Source organism: Talpa occidentalis, unplaced genomic scaffold, assembly GCF_014898055.3.
Source record: "Talpa occidentalis isolate TD23 unplaced genomic scaffold, MPIMG_talOcc4v2.1, whole genome shotgun sequence".
NCBI classification, from domain to species: domain Eukaryota; kingdom Metazoa; phylum Chordata; class Mammalia; order Eulipotyphla; family Talpidae; genus Talpa; species Talpa occidentalis.
In genome coordinates, this window is record NW_026555331.1 from 83947907 (window position 1) to 83964057 (window position 16151).

At 44.3% G+C, this 16151-nt stretch overlaps 1 protein-coding gene across 3 annotated transcripts in view; it reads right to left on the reverse strand.

Moving 5' to 3' along the window:
* Positions 1-9333, reverse strand: part of CDK6 (cyclin dependent kinase 6) — a 225163-nt gene extending 215830 nt beyond the window's left edge. The window contains exons 1-2 of one of the 3 annotated variants that reach the window (XM_037507918.2): positions 9202-9333; positions 5777-6384 (exon numbers count right to left, since the gene is read on the reverse strand). In XM_037507918.2, coding sequence (XP_037363815.1) covers positions 5777-6009 — 233 coding nt within the window. In that variant the 5' untranslated portion in view covers positions 6010-6384; positions 9202-9333. Of the gene's footprint in view, positions 1-5776; positions 6385-6494; positions 6637-9201 lie in introns of those variants that run through there. The other 2 variants (XM_054692343.1, XM_054692342.1) reach the window with 2 other exon arrangements.
* Between the last annotated feature and the right edge of the window lie 6818 nt (positions 9334-16151).

The following is a 16151-nucleotide window of genomic DNA, read 5'->3' on the forward strand; positions in this document are numbered from 1 at the left end:
CAAACCATCACCTTTGTCTACATATAGCTCATTTTTTTAAAACTAGAAATCTACTCATGTGATGTTACTGCTTTCATCAAACAAACAAAAAGAATTTTTAAAAATTGCTACTTAGATTTTAGGAACAAGTCAACAAAATGAAAATGGCATTAAAAGGTAAGTTATTTGACCTCTGGGCTTTAGTTTCTTATAACATAGGGCTCAATGACTTCTAAGGGTCTTCTTGCCCTAACCCATGAGTTTACAATGTCAGATGTTTTATTCCAGGGAATCTTTAATAGTAAGCCTTTTTTTTTTTTAAGGATAATTTGTTTTTATATTCATTTACCCATGTCTTAAACATAGGAAAGTACCCCAAAAGATATTTAAGTATATACAAGTTTCCCTCTTTTAAACCAGTCTCTCCTTGATAGAGAAATTCTAATAATTCCACATTGATAATAGTAATGTAAAAAAAAATACAAGTGAAATGTCAAAAATTTAGCATTACCAGATTCTTTTGCAGGAATGAGGAACAGGCAGAACATCCATCCATTGTGAAAATGTTTATTTACTAAATAACCTTGATATACTAGAAAATTTTTAAGGAACTCAAAGAATGAAAGACTAAACATATTTTTATTTTATTTATTTTTTAGATTCATTTATTTTTATCCAAGAACTGGGGTACACGGCAGAGGCACCGAGGGTAAGGGGATTCACCAGAGACAGAGCAGGGAGCAGAACAGGCAGACGAGGAAAAGCACTGCTGAGGGGAGCAGCGGGCAAGACAGGAGAGGTCTGCCACCATGTGGGAATCTCCCTGGCCGGCCAGGAATCGAACCCATGCTGCAGAGGCTGCGGAGAGCTTCACAGCGCTGCGCTCACAGCGCTGCGCCACCAGGGAGGCCCTAAACATATTTTTAACTGAAACGTAAAGAGATTTAACCTCCTGCTTTTCTTGCTTTCACTGAAATAAATCCTAACAAATGTATTATTTACCCATAAAAATAACACTTTTTTTCAGAAGCATTTCCATGAACTAACCACCTGAGGACTATACATTCTGTTGTATCAAACAATATGCCTTGTTTCTTCTACTCTATTAAGGATTAGGTTTTCCTAGAGGAAATCATATTTTTATTCTCTTTTTAGGACACATATTAAGATTTTTAAGAAGAGAAAAGTGAAAAATTCTCCTTGAGCAGTCATTGAGAAGTATGGATTTTTCTTTTTTTAAAAGCAATATTAAATATACAAATAATAATTTAACATATTTAGACGTCAGAAGTTTATTCATTGAAATGCCATGAGTTTGAGTTTGCTGAATAAGTACTTGAAGAAGTACTTTCACTGATACACTAACAAATTTAATCCCTGGGGATGACATAGATAGCACATATCTGTATCTCTCTAACACCACCAAATTATCATGTATCAGGGTTATGGTGATCATCTTAATTCTTCAAACAAAATTACTTAAGGGGAGTAGCCAGGTATGATTAACCCAGCCTCTTTCCCAGCACATAGGCCCACAGTTTCGAAATAGTAGGTCCTTCCTAAAACTTTGCTGAATAAATGTAACTCAAATGCTGACGCATATTAGTTACATGTCAGTGTCTGCTTATGTATACCTACTTGTATGTCCCTAAGGTGAAATTTAATCTTCAAAAACCTTTTGATTCATTAGCATTTTGGTTATCTCACCTATTCAATCAGCAAATTCCTGATAACCAAGTTATCACAAGTTTCAGTTGCTCCATAAAACTGGTTAGGTTAGGGGCCTCCTTGATGGTGCAGCACTGAGTTCCATCCCCGGCCAAGGAGGTGACCCACATGGCACAGCCGACCTCTCCTGTCTCACCCGCTGCTCCCCTCAGCAGTGTGTTTCATTAGATCTGCCTGTTCTGCTTCCCATTCTGCCTCTGGTGAGGCCTCTCATCCCCCATATCTCTGGCCTGCGCCCCAGCTCTTGTATGCATAAATAAATAAATCTTTAAAACAAAAAAAACCCAAAAATACTGGTTAGGTGAAATGCAGCAAAACAAGTTAATGAAAATAAAAAGTGAATTTTTGAAGAGAAAAAAGGACTGTCCATTCCATTACAAGGTAAATTCTAGAAGAATAGAGACTTTTTAGACTGTTCATAGCTGTATCTCCAGCTTCCAGTAGTGTTCGCACATAGTAGATTCTCAATAAATACATGGTAAACAGGCGGCTGGCAAAACATGTTATTATTTAACCTATCTATATATATTTAGTTCAAGTTTTAAAACAAGTTTCACTAGCGGGGTGAAGAAGTTCCAATTTAGGGCCTCCCTGGAGGCGCAGCGGGTTGAGCGCAACACTGTGAAGCTGTCCGCAGCCTCAATTCCCGGCCGGCCAGGGAGATTTCCACATGGCGTGGAAGACCTCTCCTATCTCGTCCGCTGCTCCCCTCAGCAGTGTATTTTGGTCAGTCTGCCTGTTCTGTTCCGCACTCTGTCTCTGGTGAATCCTCTCATCCTCCTGAGCCTCTCACCTATACCCCAGCTATTGTATAAATAAAATAAATCTTTAAAAAAAAAAGTTCCAATTTAGGTTCCTATAGAAGTCTGATTCTGACAAAGTCCAGGATTTAGGATTTCCAACTGTAAAATAAGAGTAAACTTACATACCGGACGCTGAATGGCTGATCAAGCCTGGGCCTGGGCTATATCAAGTGCAGGTAAGCAAGAATTTCAAGTCATTATCCCTGTGCACGCAGGCAGTGTCAATGCCAGCAATGAGAAGTCAGTTTTTCTGGCAAACCCATCAAAATTAAAACAAACTTTTGAAAAAAACTAATATGTTTATTATGCTCCTTCAAGCTTAGAGGTTTAACTATCTGTGGGAAGAGCCTATAATTATGATCAATTACTTATGTCTTGAAGGCACTTATATAGCCATCTGCCCTTTTAAGAAAGCTTTTAAAGAACCAGCCACAGAACTGTAAAACTGATCCTGTAAAGCAACAATAAATCACAGGTTGGGGGTCCAACTTTGACAACTCTCCCTTGGAAAGAAAAGAATTGTTATCACCTGTCCTTGATTTCCTAACCCAGCATGAACAAATATCAGCAACCTGTGAAACTGAGAATTCCTAATCTAGCTAAGCAAATGTTGGGGCTGACGGTTGCCCAAAGGCAGAGGTGGATAAAAAGAAAAGGGAAAGAAAGAAAAAAGGACAGAAGATCTGTAACTCATGAGAATGATATCATCAATGATTTTCTTAAGATCACTGAATTTCATGTCATATGATTGATGGTCTTTTCTGATAAATTACAAGCTAATTATATTCAAGCAGTTTCTTGGTTCCAGAGCCTGTAAAGCCTGGATTTGAGTATGATTTGTTCTAAGGAAAAGGTCTGGTGAACTGATGTTTTCCTCTGCAGAGAACTTGCTCCAAGGCAAGGGCCCCACTAATTCGAAGATAAATAATACTTGGGGATATCTAAAGCACTTTTATAGGGCCTCCCTGATGGCACAAGGGATTAAGCCGCAACCTATCAAGGCAACAGCAGCCACTGCATCAGGAGTTCGATCCCCGGCCAGGGAGAAACCCACATGGTGCAGCAGACATCTCCTGACTGGCCCGCTGCTCCCCTCAGCAGTGTATTTCAATCAATCTGCCTGTTCTGTTCCCCACTCTGTCTCTGGTGAATCCTCTCACCCCCACCCCGCACCTCTGGCCTGTACCCCAGCTCTTGTATGCATAAAAATAAATCTTTTTTTTAAAAGCACTTTCATATCTACAAAATGCTTTCATACCTATTTAGTTTCTCCTCACAACTCATGAGAGGTTGTCATCATCACTACTCAAAATGTAAAAATTTCAGAAAACAATTTATAAGTATAGCCTTCAGAAATTTCCTAGTACAGAATCCAAGTCCTGGGTCAGTTAGAAATCTCTAAAAACACATCAATCTCAAGAGGATAAATCAAGAGAATAAAACATATTAGCCAAAATCTACTAGCAAAATGGCAAAAACAACCTCCCTCTGTTACAAGAATAGACTGTGCTTTGTAAAGGCGAGTGTTACACAGGAGTGACTCTAACACCTCTATTTTGGAAAGCCATTTATTTACGCACATGATAATCACCCTCAACTGGACATTCTCCACAGGTAACAGATAAAATATAACAAGAACTTTGGTCCTAAAATTCTAGTGGTGAAATCCATCCTTTGGGAATTGCCTAGCTGACTGCTCTAGGAAGATGTACCCTTACTTTTTTTTTTCCCTCCAAAATCACAAAGGCCACCCCAAAGGGATTTTGTTGTTTTCCAAAAGACACACATACCAAAGGTAATCTATTGCTTTTATATATAATACCATCTTTCTAAATGCACACTCTTGTGGTATCATTATCTTTTGTCCCTCTCTCCTTAAAATGGCCAAAGTAGAGGTATAATGGTGTCCAATCTTTATAGCCATTTACTACCCTATTTATGTATTTATGATTCCTTGCTGCCTTCTAGCCTGCGTCTAACTGTGTCAGGAACAAAGCACCACACAAATCACCCAGCCTGGGATAAGAGGAGACAAGTTAAAACCTCCCAGGAAGATTCTGTAGACACTTAGGCTCCCTGAGTCCATAGAGGGTTTGGTATTTCAAAGGTCAGTCTTGGGTCTCTCCACTTTGATGACTAATGTTAAATTGTTTGACTTTTTACAAAAATATTTAGCTGTGTCTATTTACATAATTTCACCCACAGTGCACATAGTAGGCACGAATTTGTTGAACAGATATTCTAAACGCAGGAAAAGACCCCCACCTCCTTTTTCTAACAAATCTTCCTAGGAGTTGAGAAAGGTAAAACCACATCCCAATTTGCAGAAGTTTCTGTGCATACCTTTATGACTTAAGCTATGCATTTGTTTAAAAAAACAAAAGGATGACACACCACACAATATCAACCACACAACAGGGGAATTCCAAGATCTTACTAGAAAAACACCACACTCCTAAATTATATACACTTTCACACTGGTTACCACCCAGAAGAGGCTATTTTCTGCACTCACTCCACAACGCACAGGGAAAGCAAGGGTATAACATTCAGAATCTACAAATTTCGTATCTTGGACTCACATGTAACCCGTTGGAGAAGTAGTTTAAGGGCTGTGCTAAAGACGCACATAAAATAACAGACAAATAGGCAACATTTTTGGAAGAAATTTTATACACTATTTGAAAACAGGCATCAACACTGCAGTCCTTAGCTCATCAGGAATTCATCTCATTATGCAACTTTAATAAAGAGAAACTGCGGCTGTGATTGGCAAAAATATTATTTAAAGTTTCTTTATTAAGAAAAAATCTTAATACTAGGCTCCACCAATAAGGTTTTGTATTAATCATCATCTCATCCTGCATTCTCACTCACTCTCAAATTCCTCAAAAATTCCCCAGTGACCAGAAAATAATATGCGAGGACTGGCGAAGTGTCTCATGATGCCTTATTCTGTCCATTTAAAAGGACCCCTTTCAGGGGAGAGCAGGGAGAAAAACACTTGTAACTTGCACAGTGTTACACAGCAGCGAGGGAAACCAGCGCAGGTCACATTTTCTGACTTGTGTTTCTCCTCATGGTGTTTCTGGTAAGGTCACCCGCTCTGGCTCGAACGACAAAACTCAGTCTCATTCAATAAGGTGAATCTCGCCGCGCCACCCCAGCAGCGAACCTGCGCGCTACGTTCCCGGGCCCTGGAACGCCCGGGCGGGCCCTCCCCCGGCGCGCGACCCCCGACGGCGCGGGCACCACTCCTGGCTCACCTGACCACATTGGGGTGCTCGAAGGTCTCCAGGTGCCTCAGCACCGCCACCTCGCGGATGGTGGAGAGCGGCATGCCCTCCTCGCCGGTCTGCACTCGCACGCGCTTCAGAGCCACGAACCGGCCTCCGTTCTTCAGGTCCCGGGCCTTGAACACCTTTCCATAGGCGCCCTCCCCGATCTCCGCCACGCACTCATACTGCTGGTCCGCTCGGCTCAGGCCGTCCTTCTCCATGCCGTCCGGACGCGGCCGGGCGCAGCGCCGCTGGGGCGGGCGGGGGGCGCGCTCCGATCGCTCGCGGCCGCCGCGAGCCTCCTCCTGGGCTCCCCGGCCCGCTCCCTCGCGCCTCGGAGCTCGGCCTAACTCTCCCTCACCTCCGCAGACTCCTGCGGTCCGGCGCTCGTACTCTCGCGGCTGCCGGGGCTGGATGGAGCGACCTCCCCGCGGGCGGGCGCAACCCTGTACCGCCGCCTCCGCGAAACTCCGCCTGCCGAGTCGCCGGAGAGCGAGCCGATCCCTCCTCTTTCCTCAGCGAAGCACAGTCCTCTGCACCGACACTGCGATTACATGCTCTCGGCCCGAAAGCGTCTCAGTCCACAGTCACCCCACCTAGAAGAGGAGACGGGGGACAAGAAGAAACTGCAATCAGACACCTCAGGCGCCTCCACGGGGCTCCTGCCGGCTCCCCTCCTCCTCCTTCACGAAGCCCCCATCAGTACCCTCCGCGCGCGCTCTGCCCTCTCCCAGGCCGCTTAATCCTTCCTGGCTCCTCGAGAAAAACCAAGTTACTTTTCTTTCCCTGCAGGACTGGCGCGGTCTTCGCGCGCGGAGGCTGCCAGGGCCCCTCGGGGCTGAGCGCGCCGCGCGGGACGCAGTGGGACGGGAGGGGGCGTGCCGAGCGGCCCAGAGTGTGCCGGGAGCGCGGGGGAGGGGAGGCGCCGGGCCCGTCAAAGTCACGGCTTAATATTTATCCCTATATCACTGTGCTGCGCCGCCACCCTCCCCGCCTCCCCCGGCCCGGGCGTGCCGAGAGAGGGGCTCCCGGACCGCCGCGGGGCGCGCAAGGGGTCGTGCGCAAAATGGTGTGGAGGGGCTGTGGGTCCACCCGTGTGGGGCCGCAAAATGTGGGTGGGGGCTCCCAGGACCCTGTAACACGATGCTGGGAGTGCGCGAGAAGGGGTGGTCAGACATCTGCTCGGAAATTGCTTCCTTTCTTTCTACTTTCAGTTTTTCTACGAGGAGACATTTAAAAACGACTTGCACACGCGAATGGTCTTTCGGGGGTAAGGGTTTGGAAACCGAGTTCTTCCTCGTACTCGGAGGACCTCCCAGGTGGAAACCCGTCGGATCCACGGGGGCCGGGGCTCGGGCTACTCAAGGGTGGGCGCGCGATGGGGCCTTGGACCGGGTGAATTGCCCCAGGGACCCTCGGGGTGGGGGGACAGTGTGTCCGCCACGCGTTGGCTGGTCGTCTCCCGAAAGAGTAACTTGAGGACGAAAGCAGCATAATCGTGACTTCGCCCTGAAATTTCCAATTGCTTTCAACTTGAGCAAAACTCAGCCTCCCTTTAAAAGGGGTGCGGGTGGGGGGGCGGAGGAGGGGGTGGGGAGGAAAAGCTGGGACTCCGGCCGTGACACACAAGGGGGTTGCGCTCCCCGGCCAGGACTCGCGAACCGTCTCCTCCGCCCAGGTCGTCCCCGAAGGAGGTAGCAGAAGTGGCAGCTGCGAACTCCTTTCGGCTTCAGGCCCGGCCGCCGCGTCGGCATCCTCACGCCCCCCGCCGCCCCCCGCACCCCGAAGCGCGCGGCCGGGGGCTGGGGGGGGTGCAATCTCGCTCCCCACCGAACAACCACCCAGGACCTATGGCACCTCTTCCCGCCGCCGCCGCGGCCTCGGCAGGACACTGGCCACGCCGGGCGCGTGTCAGGCATTCCCGGGGCACCTCAGAGTTACCTGCCCCGCAAGCGCGGGCCAGCTCGCCTTTGCGGAGAACTTAAATACCCGGCGCGACCCCCACGGCGTGCGGCCGGGGGGTCCGGCGACGGCCAGAGCGCCCCTCACCCTCACTCCATTCAGAGCTCTCCTTAAAAGGTGAAGGCGAAGGGGGAGCCGCGGAACGAGCCCCCAGAGCCCGCCCGGGGGTCCGAGCCAGGCCTAGGGCCACACAGGTAGCCGAGAAGCCGCCACCGGCCGCGCAGCCCGCCCCGCCCGCATCCCCCCGCCCCGCCCCAGTCCTGCCCAGCCTGAGGCCCGGCCGCGAAGGAAGCGCCGGGGACGTCCCACCCCCGCAGGGAGCTGCGCCCGCCGCCCCCGCCCGGCCCCGCACCGCCCGCCCCGGCTCCCCCGCCCCCCCGGCGCTTTCCGGACGGTGGGCTCCGGCGGGGAGAAAACCCGAGCAACAGTGCCTCCCCCCATGCACTTTTTTTTGTTGTTGTTGTTGCTTTCCCACGCTGGCTGAATGTGACTTGACCCCATTTCAAAAAAGTTTGACATAGTGCTTCAACATTTCCGCATTCCTCCGCGACTACAAAGGCTGCAGCCGCCTCCTTCTGCTTTCTGTCTCTGCTCTCTGTCTTCACACTCAATGAAATCCTTCATGTGCCTCTCCCGAAGCCTGCCAAGCACCGCAAGGGTCGCCACCGGCGCGGCGGCGAGAGGCCGCCCCGGGCCGCGGCTCCCGCGTGTGCGCACACGCAGATGCGCCCACGTGCACACGACCGGCGCGCGGCCGCTGCGGAGGTGCTCGCCGCGGGGCGCGCCTTTTCTCTCGGGTCGCTTAGGTGATAAAAAGGAAAGCGGAAAGCCCAAGTAAACGTGCGTTTTTGCGGGCTCCAAGGGGAGCCCCGGCCGCGTGCGCGCTCTCCGGGTGTGCACACCCCGCCCGCGGGGGCTGCCCGCACGGAGCCTGCGTTCGCCTTGAGCTCGCGGTGGGGAAGGTGGAGCCCAAACTCACACCTCCGCGGGCTGGAGCAGCTTTCGTGGATTTGGGGCGCCGCAACACCTTCTCCCGCACGGAGTCCCCAGAGGCGGTGGATTTTAGAGCCTAAATGTGAATTACTTTGTGGGTGTCCGAGGGTGGTTTAAACTCCATTTGAAGAGTATAGAAAGTTGAGTGTGTGGCTGTTTGTGCGACCCGGCTGTGGGGGAGCAGACACAGGATCTCGGGGCTGGGGGGGGGGGTGTCCCTGGCGTGATAGAATACCCTTCCGCCAGGCTGGGTGAGACTCCTTCAGCTCCCCCAAACTGGCCCGGATAACTACCCCGCTTCGGGTCCTAAGGGGTTAACTAAAACCGATTTGGAGGACAAACGGCAGCCCCCGCCATCCCCGCTCACACCCGCGCCTCCGACCCCGGCCAAGTCCCCAAATCTGCCTCAGGGACCCCCCACCCCGCAGCCCACCCACCCGGAGCGCACCGTTCCTCACCTGAGGGCCCCGGCCGCGCCGGACCTCCAGAAAGGGCTGCGTGTGTCAGCCCGACCTCCGCACGTGTCCGCGGCGGCCCGGAGCAGGTAACCCCGCTCGGAGGAAGAAGTAACCAGCACTCTCTCCGGCAAGGGGGTGGGCACAGCGGCGGCGGAGGGCGGAGGGACGGCGGAGGGCGCCGCCCGCGCCGCTCGCTGGGGGCGGATGGGGGCCGTGGGGCTCCGGCCGGGGCTCCGCGTCGCAGCCCTGGCGGGGGCAGGGGCGGGGACGCGGGCTGGGGCCCGGGAAGCCGAGGTAGCGGGAGCCCGACCCCCCGGAGGCGGCGGCGGCGGCGGGCCGGGGGCTCGCGGCGCAGGGCGAGCAAGTGTGCAAATTAAAGCCTTCCGGAGAGAGGGGAGGCGGCCGAGCCCCGGCTGCGCGCCGAGCCTCCCGGCTCCCCGCGCGGGGCTCCGGGTCGGGGGCGAGGAGGGGTGGGGGGAGTTAAATGAAAATTTCCGGCTCTCACTGCAACTGGAGTGGGGAATCTCGCGACTAAAATATGAGACGTGAAGAGAGACCGTGAGATTGGCCGTCGGGAGTCGGCGGAGTTTCCAAAACCAGAATCTCTCGGAGCTGGGAATTTGACAGAGGGAAGCGGGGGTATCAGCAGTCTGCGATGTGGACTGATGGGAAACACACAAAACAACCGACAATAATTATGAGGGGCCCGGAGGGGGTGGTAAATACCAACACTTTCCAAAGAAACTGAAAAATCAGACCGAAAAATAACTCTTCTCTATTTAAAAATAAAAAAAAAAAATAAAAAAGTTTGGCAGGACGCCTTGCAGAAAAGAAAATACTAATCTGTCCAAGCACTTTTCACTTTCAGCATGAGCTACATTTGTTTTGTTTTCCTTCACTTCCTTTCGGCCTCACAAAGCCCTATCTTTTCCTTTTGGACAGAGGATATGATTTGGAAATTGTCAGGCACTCTTGTGGTTAACGATCTGCTTGAAGGGACTGGCCGGTTCACGATTATTAAGTGGTTAGCAACTGCTGAGGGCTTCCTAAAGAATATCTGAGAAGTTAAAATGACTAAAATTCAGTGTAAATAACTGAACTGCAAGATAATAGGTACACACAAAAGAGGAGACAGTTTGATTTGGTGGGTGCTCAGTTTAAATGCATTAAAGGAATTATGAAATTTGAAACTTTGTAAGAATGTGTACTTTACCTGCTGAGAAAAACTGAATACAATTATTTCAGGTGACAATGAGATTTTGGAGGGAAAAAGTCAAGACTTTCTATAATGAAATAAAACAAAACTTCAGTTAGTTTATTTTGGGTGAAAGACTTCATTATTCTTCAAAATCTGTGTAGAATACTTGAAACCCTTTAAAATATCTTAAAGCCAAGGTAAAATTTTAAAATTAATTTTAGTATTCTATGGAAAAATTAAAACAGCAAAATTCTTTTAAAATTAGAAATATAATCTCTATAATCTTTTGACTTGAAATTAAACCCTATTGCTAAGTTCACAAATCAAAATTTTGCCATTATAAAATTGATTCTCTACTAGTGTACAGTAACAGGTTAAGTAAATAAAAACTGTTGCATTTCCTTTAGCAAATATTTTGCTGTGCATTATAATTATTTTTCTTAAGTAACAAAGTGAATAAATGTGTTTCTTTATGCTTAAAATAATTCATGAAATACATTTTGTGTTTAGGAGCATATCTCTTGAAAGTGAAAATCCAATTTCGGAACAAAATTTGTATTTATGAAGATATCAATAATCTCAGACTTAAGAAAACAAGTTGTTAGATTTTGTAGTTATATGAAATGTCAGATCACTACAAATCAGTAATTAAATTATAAACCAGAGACTCAAATAGGAATCTTCCATTTGCCTAGTTACTCACACTTATACTCACACTTACAATCTTTCAAAAACAAGATTTATTGGCTGGCAATTAACTCATTTATGTAATTCAGAAATAATTGTCAATAAACAGTCATAGAAACCAGTAAATGATTGTAAGAATCTGAGTAAATAATTTGTTTTAAAAATAGTTAATTTCTGTAAAATTAACAGAATGTTTTCTACATTGAGTTGCATTTTTAATTATTGAATTTGACAAAAACCATAAGTAGATTAGAAATTTCATGATTCAGACTATACAATCACTTGAACATAAAAAATAAAATTTTGATTTGATTATGTATATAAATACTGAATGTTAATTCCTTTGTGTCATCTACTTTCTCTGATATTGTTAATTTATCATTGTTCACTCTCCCTGGTTATGGTTCACATTAAACCCCAATTGGTTAAAACTTTGAACCAGGAAGTTTTACAGTGAATTGTATAAAATTAGTGAATAACAGATTGTTTTTGTTTATGAATAACTTCCTCTGTGGATAATAAGTTAACATAACAAAATTTGTGCAAAGTTTATAAGCTCTGACCCTTTGTTTAGGAATCTTTTATGAATGAATACACAGAATTCAGGAATAAAGATATGCAACAGTATTTTCACACCACATTTATGATAGTCTAAAGTTGCAAACCATCTTACGGTTTTTCAAAAATTTAGAAGTCATGGATTTATCTCGAAATATGATGTAGCTTATGCTAAAGTCACAGAAGAGATGCATTCCATGTACATGTATTCCTTGTACATTTTCTACCAAATATCTACAAATTTTTGTTTTCACTAAATTAGTAAAATTTTAAATTGTGGTCTATAATTAAAAACCTTTTAAAGTAATGGATAATTTATTTAAAATTGGTAATTGTATTTATGTACATCTAATTCTAAATAATCTCTGATTATATTGCATTTATAAAAATACATTTTCCAGATGCTCACAGATGAGATTTTACTATAACCCACTACACAATTATTTTAATTGGATGTTCATGTTAATATATATTTTTTGTCTATAAAGATCTGCTTATTGTTTTGACAAAAAACTTTCCTGGTTTAATAACTTTGAAATCAGTTCCCCTCATTTTTAACTTGATTTGTATGTGCATGTAAATGTATCTTTGTTCAGTAATAACCATGAAAAAATATAATTTCAACAGAAATAGTATAATAAAATGCAGTGCATTTCAGTGCATTCTTTTCTCCTCCAGGCATTTTCAAGCTGTTTTCTCTTAAAATATAGTATTGAAAATTTAGGAAAAATCATTTAAGATTTTGAACTTTAAAGTTCCATCTTCTAAGTAAATTCCCATCAATTTGGAAATGTCCTGGGTTTTTCCTCTTCTTATTATTGTGTGTGATTAATCTAGTGCATTGCATTTGAACAGTGAAATTTGAAAAGATTTTGATATTTGAATGAGGGAAAAATATATCATGTAATAGCTTATAAAATTTAAGGAGAAAAAACCAGACAGTATTATATTTTGTAACATTCCTTTTTCAAGGACTCTACTACGCTATAATTATCTTACATGCAACATGTTAGTACTCTGTTCATATTTATGTAATTGCAATCATCTTTTCTATCTTTTCCCCTTTTGATAGATATATCTTTATTTTTCTATATGTCTGTGTGTTCTTGGCATATTGTTGTGACATGTTCAAAACGAGTTCTTTCATCATCTTTACTAGAATTCCGAGTAATCAGAAAAATATCTAGGGAAATACACTTACAAACATGGAGATAATCACATGCAATAGCTACAGTTTCTTTCAATGTATAGTGTCCTATAATTTTCACTGATTTGTAACCTTTCTTTTTTAAGACAGTACTTTCATCTCAACTGTATACATGGCCTAACAATTGTCTTGTGATAGCTGCCTTTGGCTGAGCTAAAAGGTGTGTACATGTTTAGATAGATGGTTCAGATAGATGAAGCAGTGGAAGGTCCAGCACAATGGGAGTGAATAATGATAAAGTGGGATCTAAGAGAGAGGAGGAAAGACAAAGAAAGGTAAATGGGAGAAAAGTCCGGGAATGGCTTTGTAGCTGGGGTGAGTGAAAGAAACACATGGTAATATCCTGGGGCCATGAGATGTAGCTTTGGTGCGCTAAGTGTGATGCAACCTGATTCTTTCAGAATGAACAACATTCTATGTCTGTCAGTGACATTTGTTTTATTAAATGAGATTGTATATTGTATGTGTCCACATTCATAACTTTTATATTTTGTTACCTCATTACAGATTTTTTTGTGAAAATATGGAATGGGAGTTTTTGCAGAATTCTTTGAAAAAAAGTATGTAATAGAATAGCTCTGTGTATCAAACATTTTAACACAATTTGAAGAGAAAGTTCATTTTTAAAACCCTACTATGTATGTGTTCAAAGTTACTCATTGTATTCCTAATACCTTGCAAAGTAACTGGCAATTAGTCTATGTCTAATAAGCATCTGTCAATGAGAAAGTTGGCTTTGTATCCTCTAGTCCCTTTTCTTTGGGACAAATTCTTTTTCTTTCACAGTGATATATCAGAATACTTTTTAAATATAATCCCAGTAAAGTTTAAGGATCATTGTGCTGATCCTCTACCTATCTTCTCTACCCGCAGTTCCTTTTCCTCTTGGTTCTTTTCACCCTAAATTCTATTATCCTTTCAAGGCCCAGATCTTTCTCAAAACCTAGGAGATTCCCTCAGCTGAACATGTTTTAACTCCATGAAGCCATTGCCTTCTACCTTCCTAGAAGTGTGATGCTTGGCTATCCATAATCCTGTGCTCCTCCGAGGACATCACTATACCTTGGTCATTTGGCAATACTCAGGTACCTGGCTGTGCCATTAGGTAATAGTAGATGGTCAGTAAGTGCAGCATAGTAGATGTCTCTCTCCATGAGTGTCACAGAATCAAGCAGGCATGGGGCAGACTGAAATGGTGTGATATAGCTAGAGTAACATTTCACCATTAAGGAAGATGTTCCATTTTGCTCAAATAGTAAAGAACCAGGTCTTCCTGTTACTTTGTATGGATTTGTTATGTTTTCTCTGGTGCTGCAGATATTAATCATTTAAAGCAGTCTTGTATGAAAAAAAAGTATTTAAATAAATTTCTTAATTTGTCTGAAAAACAAATTCTAAAATCTAATACGAAAGAAAATTGCTTAGACAAATTTCTCCATTCTTGTATTCTAAATATTGCAATAAAAACATTTTTTCTTTAAAAAGAGCAGATACCAAACTCAGAGGTAAATAGATAATATGAAGCCCAGAACCTGGAAAGATTGGTGATTTTATGTACCAATATCCTTAATATCTACATAAGTATATCGGAAAAGACAGAAGAATTCTTTTCTAAGTTAGGAGACTTCTAATTTTATTCTAATTCTTCCTCTGTAATATTCATTACCCCAGGGACCAGTCACTTAATCTTTCCGACCTTCAGTATCTATGCCTATTAAATGGGTTTACAAATCATTCAGGAAGAGATCATTAAAATATTTTGCAGGAAGGAAGGAAAGAGTTTTACCTTTCCAAGAAAAGATATGAAGGTAAAATGAAAGTTGCTGAAATTTTACCTGAAGTTGATCACAAACTACCTGTGTGACCTTGGGCAGCCCACTTTTACCCCTAAGGCTATGAGGTCGTTGTCAAATAATTACACTGGATATATAGTTGTTGTGGCTTGAAAATGCTGTAGTCTGACCCAGAATGTGTGCACAGAACCATCATTATATGTTTTTATAAGCCCAAAGAAGAGGAAGGGATTTTGAAGTTAGCAACCCAGAGAGCTGGTCTGGATTTCATATGCAAATTATATTGGGATCTTTCTAACTTAAACCTTTGTATTTTCAAGAACAAATAGAAATGAAGACTTCTAGAAAGACATTAAGGAAATTTGCTACTATTTCTATTAAAACTGGGGGAAGAGGAGACAAGTTTTCCTTGTTACTAAAACTAAATATGGTGAATTAAGTTAATAACCATCATTAATAAAATGTGATAATTATAATAGTATGCATAGAACCTGAATACTCAAGATAAGAAATCTTGGGCGACCTGAGAAATTCTTCACAGATCTTATGAGGCATGACTTTGGAAGAAGTAACTTATCTGTAAACTATCGAAAATATCAGTGGCAGCCACAACCCACCAAGGCAGTGGAAGCAGGTCAAAGGCAGTATGCTGAAGGGCTCCAGCAATATCAGAAATCCTGAGAGCTGTTGCTCCAAAGTCTTTATTAAAACATGTGTGGAGGAACAGGTTGTTGCCTATGGATTCCTATTTTCCATCACACTGGCCTAAGTGCATGGTTTTAAGGTCTTCTCTAGATGTGAAGAAAAAGACATTGACACATTTGGAACCAGACAGTTCTGGAATAGAAGCTTGACTCCACTGTGAGACCTTGGACTAGAGTCTTAAACTTTCAGGTCCCCAGTTTCCCTAATCCCTAAAGTAGGGATACCATTATCTGCCACAACAGGTTGGCATGAGACTGAAATAAGTGCCTCCTGCTAAGTGCATTTTGCATTTAGCAGCCACTTAATAAATATTTGTATACGATCAACATCACTTCCATGAAATCACACTATTATTTCTCTTTTTAGGGAGAGGTAATCCTTGTCTCCTTTTTTTAACTAGATTGAAACTTTGATCCATTGCAGGAGGAGAAACCTTCAAAACAAACCACATTCCAAATTACCTTGGACCTTGACAAAACCACAGTTGACCCTACAAATGTGTGACATGGAGGAGAATGGGGGACACACTGTCTCATCTGAGATCTCTCTTTCTTGCCCAGAGAGATCTTACCTCAGCACAATGCAATCTCCTTAGTTTGTTCCTCCTGGTCTTTCTCACCTTCTTCCTTCCATGTGGCCATTCTTTCTCTTCCCACTACTTTGCTGTGACCTCAAGTCACCTGTTCTGCCCCTTAAATCTCTAGCCCATATTTGCGGACACTTGTCTTAGAAGTCCTGTGCTCTGCTGCCTCCCCACAGGAGCTTCCGTGTGGTTACCCGCAGTCATTGGCTCAGACCTCTC